Below are 14,938 nucleotides of genomic sequence, written 5' to 3' on the forward strand. Positions count from 1 at the left end.
TGGCAACGGGGCAGACATATAGATCAGTGGAAGCAAATAAAGGTCCCACAAAGAGACCCACACAAATGTGGCCAACTGATTTTTTACAAAGGTACAAAAGCAATTCAATGGAAGAAAGACAGCCCTTTCAACAAATGGTGCTGGAGCAATTGGACATCTGGACATCCATAAGCAAAAAAAAAGAAAGAAAAGAAAAGAAAAGAAAAGAAAAGAAAAGGAGAAGAACCTCAACCTAAGTTTTAAACCTCATACAAAAATCAAATGTAAAACCATAAAACCTTTAGAAAAAACACTGAAAATCTTCGAGATCTAGAACAAGGCAAAGAGATCTTAGACTCAACACCAAAAGCACAAGCCATACGAGACAAATTTGATAAATTCTATTTCATTAAAAGTAAAATCTTTTGCTCTGCCAAAGACTATGTTAAGAGAACGACAAGACTGGGGGCGCCTGGCTGGCTCAGTTGGTAGAGCAGGCGACTCTTGACCTCAGAGTCCTGAGTTCAAGCCTCATGTGGGCTGTGGAGCTTACTAAAAGACAAGCTATAGAGTGGGATACAGTATCAGCCATCCACATATCTGACACGTAAGGACAGGAACATGTAGTAAAGAACTCTCAAAACTTAAGCTTAAAAACAAACAACCCTAATAGGCAATAAACAAATGATGTCGGAGGTGGCGGTGCTGATGGCAAATAGGCAGAGGAAAGGATGTTGGCCAGCATCAGCCATTAGGAATATGCAAATTAAACAAGACAGTACAACCAGGACAGCTAAAACTAGAGACCTTGAGCACAGCGGCCAGAGGGCGCAAGGAGGAGCCTGGGCACAGCATGAGGCACAAAGGCTGCAAGCCCAGAGGAGGCGCCCCAAGCCCGGGGACTGGTCGTCGTGGAGTCCTTCCTCCCACCTCCTCAATGTGCCCACCCTACTCCGGCTCCTCGGGCTCCTCCAGTGACAGCCACCTGCTGCAGGCTGAGGGCCACCTCATCCAGCTGTGGCTTGGCTGCACTTCCTGCACCCAACCATCCCGGCCACCCTGCATGGAGGCCTGGGTTGGGCCGGGCGCCCGGGCTGCCGTGGGCACCATCCCGGCACAAGGTGGCGTGGGAGCTGGTATGGCAGCTACCCTGTCTGGCCTGCAGCTCCTGTGGCGTCCCGGGTGTGTGAGGACTGCCACTTGGGGTACAAGTGGGCCATGGGCTCTGTCTTGGGGCGGGAGGGGGATAGGAGGGCGCTACAGAGTTTCCTGACCCTCCTCTGAAACCAGTTTACACTCACCAGTGCTCTGGTGGGAGTTCACCGCCTCCTCCCTCTTCCTTCTGAAGGCCATCAGTGACCTTCACATCGATAGCATCACCCATCCTTGGAGACGACCAAGGAAATTTTAGCCCGTCCCCCCAAATCCGAGAACACCAGGTTCTACAAGAAGTGTGATCAAGATGGGAGTTTTCCAACATGTGACCTCTGGTGCAGATGGGTGGGACAATGACCTTAAGCTGCTGTCTCTTAGCCAATAACTTTTGGGGAGCATCCAGAAACAGCCCAGCAGACTGTGCAGCTGGTCTGCAGGGCTAGAGGCCAGGAGGGGGCCTCAGTGCCACCAGCTGCACAGGCTTAGCCAAGTTCTTAAAATGTTGATTTTAGAAGAAGTAACACATTTTAAAACCCTTGGGGAAAAAAATAGTGACAACACCAAATGCTGGCAAGGGTGTAGAGAACCTGAATCACTTACACATTGCTGGTGGGAATATAAAACGGTGAGGCCACACTGGAAAACACTTTGGCAGTTTCCTAAGTTTGCAAACTACCATACAGCCCGGCGCCTATACTCCTGGGCATTTATCCCAGGAAAAGACTTATGTCCACATAAAAACCTGTACACAAATGCTTATAGCAGCTTTACTCATAATGGCCAAAAAACTGGAAACAATCCAGATGTCTTTCAACAGGTGAATGGTTGAAAAAAACTGTGATACTTTCATACCATGGAATACTGTTCAGCAATAAAAAGGAACAAACCTGAAAAAACTTAAATCTTCAGAAGATCATGCTGAGTGAAAAACGTCCACCACAAAAGGTTACCTACTATATGATTTCACTTACATTCCTTGAATGACAAAATTATAGGAATGGAGAACAGATCAGTGATGGCCAAGGTTAAGGAGTTGGTGCGGTGAGGAGGAAGCCGGTGTGGCTGAGAAAGGGCAACCTGAGGAATCCTCGTGGTAATGGAAATGCTCAGTACCTTCACTCTTACCCCTGTCCATTTCCTGGCTGTGATACTGTAATACAGTTTTTCCAGATGTTCCATGTGGGGGAAACTGGGTGAAGTGTGGACAGGATCTCTCAGTATTATTTATTACAACTGCATGTGAATCCACAACTATCTCAAAATTAAAAGCTTACTCTAAAAAAAAAATTAAAAAAAGATGGTGCACAGTTCCATCTGGAAGAGCATTTTATAGGTTCCAAGAAACAACAGATCTCAAAGCAGACAATCAGGATTACTGGCATCTGTCTTTCAAAAATGAGTATCTCATTTTGGGCGCTCAATAATCAACATGTGACAGCAAACTAACAGTCAACAGAGGCACAAGAGGGCAGGTTCCCAATCCACAAGACAATATTCAATCAACTATCTTTAGTAGAGTCATCAGGCTTCCCCTAGTTACTAATTACTAATAGTTACTAAGCAGTAACTCTGAGTCTCAGACCATACTAAAACAAAATACAGGAGCAACCATGCAATATACTAAGAAATGTATTTGGTCTTTGTCCCCAATTCCTGGCACAGAGCTCCTAAAACCCTTGGAAGTTCCAAAATAATAGGAGTGTCTCCAAAAATTTATTCATAAGGAGCCCCATTTGAGTACACTTGAATTTATGCTGATGAGGTGACTTAGGATGGAGCCCCTACACAACCTCAGGATGGGCCTGGTCACCAGAAACACCGTCATTAGAGGGTTGGAACTTGAAGCCCTACCTGCTGATCTTGAGGGACGAGGAGGCTGCCTGGAGATTAAACCTATTAAAACTCTTGCACAACAAGAGAACTTCCAGGCCAATGAATGAACACATGTGCTGGAAGGGTGGTGCACACCCTGGTTCCAGAGGGCAGAAGCTCCTGCTTCAGAACCCTTCAGCACCTGGCCCTATATACCTCATCTGTGCGTGTGTTCAGCTATACCCTTTATAATATCCTCTACAATAAACTGGTGAACATAAGTGTTTCCCTGAGCTTTGTGAGCCATTTTGGCAAATTATCAGACCCAAGGAGGCGATTGTGGGAACCCGATTTATACTAACCAGTTGGTCAGAAGTACAAGTAGCCTGAACTTGCGATGGGAACTTGTCTGAAGTGGCGGCAGTCTTGTGGGGCTGAGCCCTTACCCTGTGGGATGTGCCGTCACCTGCATGTAGACAGCATGTGAACTGAGTTCAGTCTGTAGTACACCCAGCTGATGCTCCCTGAGAACTGGGAGAATTGCTTTGTAGGGGGAAAAAAACTCACACATCTGGTGTCAGAAGTATTGCGAGTAGAGGAAAAAGTTTCCCCTTACAATTCTTCTAGAAGATGCAATTTAAGAACAGCCAGATTTAGCCCCAAAACAGCATATCAGTTCACCAAAGATGTTTTCCTTTCAAGGGACCTCTATGTAGCATGTTTCCTCACCACATTTTAAGGAATTCTTTTGATTAAAACTCCACTTACCCCTCCCTTTTCAGGATCTCATCCGCTTAAGCCATGTGCAGCACTCCCGTGGGCCCACATAACTCCTCTCTCCAATTTCACAGGGGAAGACAGTGAGGCTTAGTCATGGGACTGGCTCAGGGACATGGGCAGTAGTGGTCCTGGGTCCTAACTGCTAAGCCAGTGCTCCCGCCCGAGTCCGTCTTTCCCTATTCCCACTTTAAACAATTATTCTCATGGAATTCTTTCCATTTGGACCTCACCTTACCCATAAACTGTGAACTCAACCTAACCCTGCAAGACACAGCCCTCTTGAAATCCAGAGACAGGGCCGCTGTGGACAGCTGCTTTCCGGAACAGCCAGTCCACCACACAGTTAAATGGGAGAACAAGCCCTCCAGGCGGGAGCTGGCTGCAGCCTCCTTCCAGCTCTGTCACTCCATGGACTTCAACTTTGCCAGCTACCTCACCTAACTATGCCTTGGCTTTCTACCTGCAGGAACACAGCAGCAAAACAAAATATTTACTTCCTTCTCACGAATAGCAAGAGTAGAATGAAACATAACTGTTCATGTTTCTCAGAATGAAGCAAAAACTACACATGTGGTTGTGTAATTAGTAAAAACCATTCTAGGATCATCTTTCTTTGGGGTTCAAAACCTTCTCATTGTATACAATCCCTCCGCACTGGAAGGAGGCAGTTTTATTTAAGAGATTAGCTTGTTTGCCTGAAGTCACAGAGTTTGACCTCTGTCTCATCCCCTTCTGAATCCCTGTGCAACTTTCTTGGTCCACACACTGTTATTCCCAACCACTGGAGATATGGGGAAAAGAAAAGGCATAATAATTAAGTCTCATATGCCAGGGGTTTCAACATCCACACTGTTGACATCTTGGGCAGAAGAAGTCTGTGTGTGAGGAAGTTGTCGGGTGCATTGCAGGATGTTTAATGGTATCTCTGGGCTCTACCACAAGATGCCAGGAGCAGACTCCCAGTTTTAACAACCAAAAATATCTCCAAAAACTGCCAAATGTCCCCCTGGGGAGCAAAACTGCCCTGGTTGAAAACGACTACATTATACATAATACACACAATTTCACTATTTGGGAGACATCACCCAAAAGGAAAACTTTAAACTAAAAAGAGAGGACAAAAAGAAGGCATAATTCTCTTGAAATATGTGAAAACTTTCCATATAGAAGCAAGAACGGGGACAGCTGGGTGGCTCAGTCGGTTAAGTGTCTGCCTTTGGCTCAGGTCATAATTTCAGGGTCTTGGGATCGAGCCCCCATGTCAGGCTCTCTGCTCAGTGGGGAGCCTGCTTCTTCCTCTCACTCTCCCTCTGTGCGCGCGTGCTCCCTCTCTCTCTCTCTCTCTCTCAAATAAATCAATCTTTTTTAGAAATCTAAAAAAGAAGCAGGAACAGATTTCGGACACCAGAGAGAACTATACTCGTAGGTAGAAGTTACATAATAATAAAACCAGCTAACATTTTTAAAAGATTTATTTATTTTTATTTGAGAGAGAGACAGTGCACAAGGGGGGTGGGGGGGAGCGAACTCCCTGCTGAGCGCAGAGCCAGATGCAGGGCTCAATCTCAGAACCCCGATCTCCTGACCTGAGCCAAAATCAAGAGTCGGACGCTTAACCGAATTAGCCACCCAGGTGCCCCAAAACCAGCTAACGTTTATTTTTCCTACATGCCCGGCACTGTTCTGTGTGCTTTAAGTATTATTTCATTTAATCTTTACAATAACCCTATGAAGTTGGTAAAGGTTGGCTTCACTTAAGACGAAAAAACTGAGGCTCAGAAATGTTAAAGAATTTGCCCAAAGTCCAAGAGCTAATAGCAAAAGCAGAACCAGAACTCAAACCAAGGTCTAACTTTAGACCAATCTCTCAACCACCAAGCACTACAACCACAACAAATCAAGGATTTTACCTCAATGTAATAAATAAAGAACTCTTTGACTTACAAGCTATTCCTTTCACCAACAGTGATTCTGGCAGCCACCATCGTATCTGTCCAGACCAGAAGCAGACCCAGAAAGTCTTCTTTCATCACCCCCAGGGAAGCCTCTGCCCTAACTCTGTTGAGTCCCTTGACAACATGCAGCTCTTCCTACTTGGCTACTCAAGCTACTCTCTCAGCACTTCCTACTCAGAAAGCTCCTCCAGAAGTGGGGCAACCAGCTTCTCATGTTTACGCTCCCACAAAGCCTTGCACATACTGGGGCTCAGTAACCTTTTCTGAACCAGCGCCCCTGAGGCAAAAGCCCTCCACACCCCCCACCCTCCAGAGCCCACACCAGGAGGAATGATTAAGCAAGCACCTTCGAGAGATGCAATTTTTATACTTAAGCTGAGATTTTATTGGATATGCTGTGAGTTTTTTCCAATTCTCAGAATCTGAGTCAGAAAGAGTCAGAAAGGGAGAGATGACTGGCAGCACAGCCCCCTGGCTACATCTTCAAACTACCAAGGACTCACTTGACTATGACCACATTATCATGAATCAGGGGCTACATGTATTTAGATACATAAACATGTACATGTGCGTATGTATATGTGTATATACAATTACATGTATGTGTATCTATGAATACATATATACACACACAAATATCTCACTTCCCTCTTGAAGAAATTTTTTTTAAAGATTTTATTTATTTATTTATTGTCAGAGACAGAGAGAGAGAGAGAGCACACAAGCAGGGGGAGCTGCAGGCAGAGGGAGAGGCAGGCTCCCTGCTGAGCACGAAGCCTGATGCAGGACTTGACCCCAGGACCCTGGGATCATGACCCAAGCCAAAGGCAGACGCTTAACTGAGCCACCCAGGCGTCCCCCTCTTGGAAGAAATTAAACGAACATCTACAAGATTTCTGAGGACCTGAAACCAGCACAAGGAGATCTAAGTCAGGAGCCTCTGGTTTTTCCCTTGGTGTATTAATAAGGTAAGGCAAATAATGCTCCACGTCGTGCTTCCCATAAAATACCAACACATCGGCCAATGAGCACTACCTCCCCCAAGTAGTGGAGCCTGGCATCCTTTCAGGGAAGTGCCAAGTGGCCAAGCCCTGTTGGAAGAAATGAGAGTTCGTGTGTGTGTGTGTGTGTGTGTGTGTGTGTGTGTGGCAGTGAAGAGATGTTCACAAACAGTGGACCGCGGGGAGGGCTGGGAGAAGGGGCTGGGGAGGGGGGAGCATCCTTCGGAACATTAAATATTAGTCTGGAGGCCACCTGTCAAAAGACAAACACTAAATTGTATCTTAGAAGCACTATATTTCCCACAGAAATCCCAGGTTTCCAGGCCAAAGTAACTTCTATTGCTATTAAAAAAAACAAACAAACAATGACAAAAAAACCTATGCCCACTGTTCGCAGAAGTAGAAGCCTGTCTTCCCATATCTAGCTAATGGCAAATTCTCTAGAGTAAACTGGAGGTAAAGGGGAGAGCTGGCTGAGAATGCCACAGAGCAGAGCAATCAAGCAACTGCTTTGCCCAAGCAGATTCAAAGTAAGTACAGATGTTGGGAACACCTGGCAGAAACCATGCTGGGGTCCCTCCTTAGCTTCCTCAGTGTTTCTGAGCAGTAGAGAGAAGAATCATGTACTAACACAAGCCCTTCCCACTGTCACCAGGTATGGAGGGTCTTCTGGTTTTTTCTTTCCTAACCGTCTATCTCCATCAATGACATAGCATTTTCCCTCTATGTGCAACCAATCACCATTCAAGAGAGGCAGAGATGTAACCCTCCAGAACACGCACTCAGACAGATGATGAAATGGGCGGCCACCTAGTACAGAAGTCGGTGCAAAAGTAAACAGTTCAACAGGACCCACAAAGCTTCCAAGACCAACCACAAACTCTCTCCTTCAATTTGCGGATAGGTTTTTCCTTTTTTCCTTTGCGTGAATCTCCCAATTCAGGATAACCAGACAGAAGCTTTCAAATCCATGTGTCTTATTCCAGGGGACCAGTTGAAAATCGGCACCACTTAACTAGATGTGAGTTTAAACAGGGACTATTTTTTCATCAATCCACTTTTGTCGGGCAAAAAAAGGGGGCTTGGAAACCTGTAATTTAGCGCTTGTCATCAAATCTGACTAAAGTCAAGGCAATCAGGCCCATGACTTAACAACAAAAAAATTATCACAAAGCTTCTGTCCTGCGCACATACCAGTTACGGCTAAAAACAAACACAGAATTTTAATTTTTTCTTTAATCCACACCCAAGGAGAGGTGTGAGGGCAGCTGCGAAATCATGGCGACAGGGATAGCCGATGTCCGAGGCGGCAGCTGCTTCTGAGACGTGTTTTGGGACAGAGCACGGAATCAACCAGTGATACTTTTCTCTCCAAATCTCTCTCCATCTTAAATCTGCCCAATCACCACATTTCGGTCCAAGAAACTGCCTTTATCCTTCGAGAGGCTCACGGCGTGAGCAAGAGGGACTGAAGGCAGGCGAGGGGGCGATGCCTGGGATTTGTTGCAACACGTAGTGCTGGAAAACGTGTAGCTGTTTACTAGCAGCGCCCGGGAGACGCCAGCGCAGCGCTCGGCGGAGCACACCCCTCGGGCCCGACCCCGCCTCCCCCCCTCAGCCCGGGGCGCTCTCGGGTGTGGGAGCAACGCAGCGCTCGGCCTCCTCGACGCGCCCGAGGGACGCGCAGGCTCCCCGCGCACCGCCCCCAGGGTATCGGCGCCGCACCCCCGCGGTCCCCGCGCCCACCCCGCGCGCTGCCGCCCCGAGTTACCTCGGAGGCCCGGGTTGTCGTCTCTGGCACGAATCTTTCGGATTTTGACGGGGCGCCCACTCAGGGTGGACAGGACCAGTCGTTGGCGCAAGAAGTTGCAGCCCGCGTAGCTGAGGGAGTGCGCCTGGGTCGCCATGTGCGCGCCCTCCGTAAAGGTGCGGGCGGCCGGGGCACGGCGACTTCGGACGGGCGCGGGGGTCGCGACCCTGGCGGCGACAGCGGCGGCGGTGACCCGGGCTCTTTCCCGTAGCCCCGCAGCCCCCAGCGCGTCCACGTGGTTTGGAACAGGAAGACGGAGAGACGAGACACCGGGTCAGAGGGGAGAGGGGCGGAGTCGGTGGCCGTCTCTCCGCCTCCCCACCCGACCGGGGGCGGCTCCCGCGCCGAGTCTCGCCGCTATTGGCCCGCGCGGTATCAGGGCGGTGCCCGTGAGGCGCCGCCATTGGCTCGAGCTGGAGCTGGGCGGTGCCCGGGCCGCGCTGTCATTGGCCCGCGCTGGAGTGGGGCGGTGCTTGGGCCCCGGCAACAGCGCGCCCCGGGAGGGAGCGCGTGCGGGGGGCGGCCTGGGAGCCAAGAGCGGGAGCTCCTCTTCCCTGCTAGTCTCCTTGCGTCTTCTCCACCCGCGTGGGGGCCGGGGAGGCGACAGGCTGGGGTTGGGTGCCCACTCCATGCCCGGTACTTAGCCTCAGTACTTAGGGCAATCCTTGGATGTACATGGTAGTATCTCCCCCGCCTTTTTCCTGATAGAGGAGAAGGTGGGATGGGCGCGCTTATCCTGTTGCGCGCTTGGCACTGAGTGCGCAGCCGGCGCTGTCCCCTTGCTCCCTGCTGTAACCCTGCGAGGTGCTCCCATTCCCTCCTTACACGTGAGGAGAGACGCGAGGAACATTGCAAAGGTGACCGTGGCCCCATGCATGGAGACTGGAGTCTTGCAATACCAGGCCATTGCTTACTGTATTATGAGACACCAAGATTTGCCCCTTTCACATGGGTCCCTTTACATGCACAGTGCTTCTAGCCAAAACAGTTCCTCCCATCCCGCATGCCTCAAAATGGGTAATTGTAATAACTTCACACATACTCACACAGACTCTGCTTTTCCCTCTTTGCTGTCTTTTAATCCTTCACACCAGAATCTTCCCAAAGATTGGATTATGTCACTCCTCTGCTCAGAAACCTTCAGAGATGCTCAGACATCTATCAAATGACTACAAACTTATGAATCCAGTATTGTAATAACATGGGTTTGCAAACGTTCTTGTGATGTGGGAAACAAAGGCAGAAGAAAAATTATTACATTTCCTTACTACCTACAGACCATTGACAAGTCCTTGAAACAGGCAGAATGACATTCCTCTAGGGACTCAACTGTCTCAATGTTAATACTTTGCTAAGAGCAAATGGCAATCCTCGCCTGACACCGCCCCTCCCCAACCAGGATCCTGTAAATCTACTTTAACATATAAAAATTCCTTTGGAAACTTCCTTTATCCCTAGCCCCCCCCACCAAGATACGTGTTAGCAATCGTCCCCCAAGCATATGGCCCAGCGATACTCATCTGAAGGGTCTCGTGACTGAGGTTTTATTAGACAGTAATAAATGACCTTTTCCCACCAATAGATAACCCTCAAGGTCCTGGAAACCTTGCTTCCAAAATTCCTTAGAGGCTTACATTATCCCTAACCCCCTCCCAACTTGAGGGTATATAATGGGCCATTCCTCATAACCCCAGTGCAGCTCTTTCTCCCCACAGGTCCTGTTCCCGTGCTTTAATAAAGGACCATTTTGCATCAAAGACATCTCAAGAATTCTTTCTTGGTCATCAGCTCTGGACTCCACCCCACCGAACCTCACCTATATCCCACAACCTCATCATTTGGATAATGTCACCAGATCGTGAGTTCCAGAACGTTTGGGGGTAGGGGGGCAGTGATCTGTAAGGGTTGGAGCTTAAGTAAGATTAGCCAAGGTAGCAAGCCTTGTATAGATAAGACTCAGTTATGAGGAACCACTGGAGAGGTCTGCAGTCCCACAGGTGACAGGTTATTAGCCCTGAAGTCTATTGAGTGGGGTGGGTAATCCCACTGATATTATTGCCGTTTCTTAAGACTGCCTTTCAGGAAATTGGTAGTGTCTCCTGATGTGAGTTTTGAAAGCTCCTGGACCTCAGGGCCTCCCTTCAATCCTGCAGTGGCGCGTGCCAAAGCAAGAACAAGCACCATCATGCCAGAGTGGATTTCTTTGTCTATCATCCCATTTTAATTACTCAACAACCCATACTCTGTAGCAAACCCTGTGGGTGCCCTGTCCATATCCCTTAAGCTTTTACCATTTTCAATGCAGACCTGCTAATTTTCCTCCAGCAGCACCTGTATCTCTTTGTATGAGGGTTTTTTCCACTTGGCGTGGATCTCAGTAGACCAAAGGTGCTGAGGAATTAATGTTCCCCAGAGTCTTCAACCAATGACAGATGGGAATTGACATATAAATATCCCAGCCTCTCACACCCTGGATGAGATAGCTCTGTGACATAGATTCTATGGTGTTTCCCTGGGTTTCCCTAGAGGTTTTAAGCTCCAGCTGCCCACAGTGGTAACTTGTTTGATTAACTTTACCAGCTTCTTTCCTTATCTGTACACTTCTCAGCTCTCTTCTGATATTTCCTGGGATTAACTACCAAATAAACTACTTTCATTCAAATTATTGCCTCAGAGTCTCCTTCTGGACAACCCCAAAATAAGTTCTGATTTTTAAAATTTGAGAACTGAGGTTCAGAGGAAATAAATGACCTGCTTAAAGTGGCATAGCTAATAAATGACAACCAAAATAGAAACTCCATCTGCCTGTCTCTCTCCCTCTCCCAGTCTGCCGCCCTCTCCCTCTCTCTTAAATCCTATGTCTTCGGAACCCCGAATCTCCGATAAAAAGCCTGGCCACCATGAAGCTGCCATACCAGAGAGACCACACAGAGAATCAACTATTCTAGCTGACAGCTAGCATCAATCATAGACATGGGGGTGATGGAGCCTTCAGGTGATTCCAGTCCCCAACCAGCCTCTGATCAGTTTTCGGAGCCACTCTGGCTAACACCATTTGGAGCACAGATAAACTGTCGTTACTGACCCCTGCCCAAACTGCGTATTCCTGAGCTAAATAAATGATTGTTACCGTTTTAAGCTATGGGTTTGGGGGTAGTTTGTTACACAGTAACAAATAACTAAAACTACATGTCCCTGAATTCCCTTCCTTGCAAAACTCTGAGTGAGCAAACCACAAAAAACATCTTGCATAAAATTTGGAAGACAAAAGCGAAGTCACAGCCACATTGTTTATGTTTGAAAGGTCACTGCAGGGTTCCAGGCTCTCTTGCCACTCACATACTTATCTGATGCTGATCTTGCCTATTGGGCTGGATCAATAATTGAGCCCATAGCTCCTCTGGTTCTCACCAGATCCTGCTTTAGCAACTCCAGCTCCTGGGCCAACATACATTTACCTCCACGATGAAGGATACCATCCTCTGCTGGTCACTCACATCATTGAGGTTGGAGATTTGCAGGCAGTGAGGACTGATGCAGGTTCCAGCACATCGTACTGACTTTGGGTTCTATCAACACACACAAAGACAACAGCCTCACAGACTGTGAAACCAGCCCCCATAATTGTATAAGGTCAAATCCCTATAGCAAATCTCTAGTGAGTGGTTCTGCTTTTCTGATTGAACCCTGACTGGTACAACAAGCCATTATTGAAAGCCTACTGAGAGTAAGACTCTCTGCTGAAGTCTTTACATACATAATCTTATTTGATCCTCACACCAAGTAGCTCAAAAGTAGGATTATAAGGATATAGGAGTTTATGATACAATTCTCTCTACTTTCATTTATATTTGAAATTGTCCATTACAAACTTTTTAATCTGTTCTTAGATTTTTCTTTCACACTAAACAATAAATGACATATATCTTGCCTTGTAATTACTTCCACAAATAAAGGTAAGGATAACAATAATATAAGGATGAAAGTGTACTTGGCTTAGCAATGGGACATTGGATGTGGAGACCATGGTAGAAATGGATTCTTCCCAATTCATGGAGAAAGTTGCTCAACACCACATTTCACCCACTCTGCTATCTCATCATCTCTTTTATTCAAACCATAATGGTCCTAAAGGCTTTTTCTCACCTCAGCCTGGAACTAATGGTTACACTGTTTAAGTTTTAGGATAAATTTCTGTGTTCAGTTCTCTGCCTCTGGTCACTCACAATAACTATTCACAAGTACATTGTTGCATATATATCCATTCATAACCAGTTTATGTGCAGCCTTTCTAAAACACTTAGGGATCCTATAAGTGCAGAAACCTCGTTCTATCACGTAGAGCAGAAATAGTGGGGCACCTGGGTGGTTCAGTCAGTTGAGTGTCCGACTTTTGATTTCAGCTTGGGTGATGGTGTCAGGGTGGTGAGATCAGGCCCTGCATCCAGCTCCATGCTCAGCAGGGAGTCTACTGGACACTCACTCCCTCTCCCTTCACCCCTCTCCCTACTTGCACTCTCTCTCTTTCTATAAATAAACAAACAAACAAAGCAAGCAGAAATAGTATCTTATCATCATATCCCCAGTGTTTAGCACCTAGCAGGAGTTCAATAATGTGACTAGAATCAATTACTTAATCAATTAATTGAAAGATACATGGATAGCCTAAATCAATAAATTCAGAACTGTCTAAACCAGTGGTTCTCAAACGTTAGCATGCATCAGAACTGACTGGAGGGCTTGTTAAAGAATAGATTGCTAAAATGAAAATCTAAGAGTTTTTTCTCTAAGCTTAAGAACAAGATAAGGATGTCCACTCTCAAAACTTTTATTCAACATAGTGTACTGGAAGTGCTAGCCACAACAATCAGACAAGAAAAAGAAATAAAAGGCAATTGAGTTGGTAAGGAAGAAGTAAAACTGTTACTATTTGTGGACGACATGACACTATATATAGAAAATCCTAAAGACTCCAACAAAAAACTATTAGAAGTAATAAATGAATTCAGTAAAGTTGAGTCTCCTTCTACATACACTAACAACAAAGCAGTAGAAAGAGAAATTTAAAAAATAATCCCATTTACAATTATAACCTCCCCCAAAAAAACCTAGGAATAAACTTAACCAAGGAAGTGAAAGACCTGTACTCCAAAAACTACAAGACATTGATAAAAGAAATTGAAGACAATATGAACAATGGAAAGATAAACCATGCTCATGAATTAGAAGAATTAATGTTGTTAAAATGTCCATATACCTAAAGCAATCTATAGATTCGATGCAATCCCTATCAAGACACCAATAGCATTTTTCACAGCACTAGAACAAAGAATCTTAAAATTTATATGGAACCACAAAAGACCTCAAACAGCCAACACTCTTAAGAAAGAACAAACCTGGAGGAATCACAATCCCAGATTTCAAGATATACTACAAAGCTAAACCAATCAAAACAGTGTGGTACTGGCACAAAAACAGACATAAAGATCAATGGAACAGAATAGAGAGCCCAGAAGTAAACTCTTTCTTACATGGTCAATTAATCTATGACAAAGGAAGCAAAAATATACAATAAGGAAAAGACAGTGTCTTCAAAAAATGGTGCTAGGAAAACTGGACAGCTACATTCAAAAGAATGAATCTGGATTGCTTTCTTACATCATATACAAAAATAAACTGAAAAAAAATTAAAGACCTAAATGTGAGACCTGAAACCATAAAACTTCTAGAGGAAAGCATAGGTTGTAACCTCTTGGACACTGGCCTTAGCAATATTTTTGTAGATATGTCTCCTCAAGCAAGGGAAACAAAAGCAAAATTAAACTATTAGGACTATGCCAAAATAAAAGAATTTTGCACAGCAAAGAAAACTATCAATAAAACAAAAAGGCAACCTACTGAATGGGAGAAGATATTTGTGAATGAAACATCCAATAAGGGTTTAATAGCCAAAATATATAAAGAATGTATACAACTCAACACCACAAAAACAAACAATCCAATTTAAAAATGGCCAAAAAGGGGCACCTGGGTGGCTCAGTAGTTAGGTGTCTGCCTTTAGCTCAGGTCATGGTCCTGGGGTCCTGAGATCAAGCCCCACATGGGGCTCCCTGCTCAGCGGGAAGCCTGCTTCTCCCTCTCCCACTCCCCTTGCTTGTGTTCTCTCTCTCACTGTCAAACGGATAAATAAAATCTTAAAAAAAAAAATGGCCAAAAGATCTAAATAGACATTTTTCCAAAGAAGACACACAGATGGCCAACAGACACAAGAAAAGTTGCTCAAATTTACTAATCACCAAGGAAATGCAAATCAAGACCACAACGAAATACTACCTTACACCTGCGAGAATAGGTAAAATCAAAAAGACAAGAAATAACAAGTGTTGGCAAGGATGTGGAGAAAAAAGGAATCCTGGAACACTGTTGGTGGGAATGTAAATTGGTGC

At 45.8% G+C, this 14,938-nt stretch overlaps 1 protein-coding gene across 2 annotated transcripts in view; it reads right to left on the reverse strand.

The window, feature by feature from the left end:
* The window catches only part of RCL1 (RNA terminal phosphate cyclase like 1), an 82,653-nt gene that overhangs the window by 51,110 nt on the left and 16,605 nt on the right, over positions 1-14,938 (reverse strand). Inside the window, exon 1 of one of the 2 annotated variants that reach the window (XM_002924342.4) lies at positions 8,454-8,776. The exons of the other annotated variant lie outside the window; for it this stretch is intronic. Within the exon in view, the coding sequence (XP_002924388.1) occupies positions 8,454-8,589 (136 nt within the window). The 5' untranslated portion in view covers positions 8,590-8,776. Of the gene's footprint in view, positions 1-8,453; positions 8,777-14,938 lie in introns of those variants that run through there. 2 annotated transcript variants of the gene reach the window in all.

Source organism: Ailuropoda melanoleuca, chromosome 17 (assembly GCF_002007445.2).
Source record: "Ailuropoda melanoleuca isolate Jingjing chromosome 17, ASM200744v2, whole genome shotgun sequence".
NCBI lineage: Eukaryota > Metazoa > Chordata > Mammalia > Carnivora > Ursidae > Ailuropoda > Ailuropoda melanoleuca.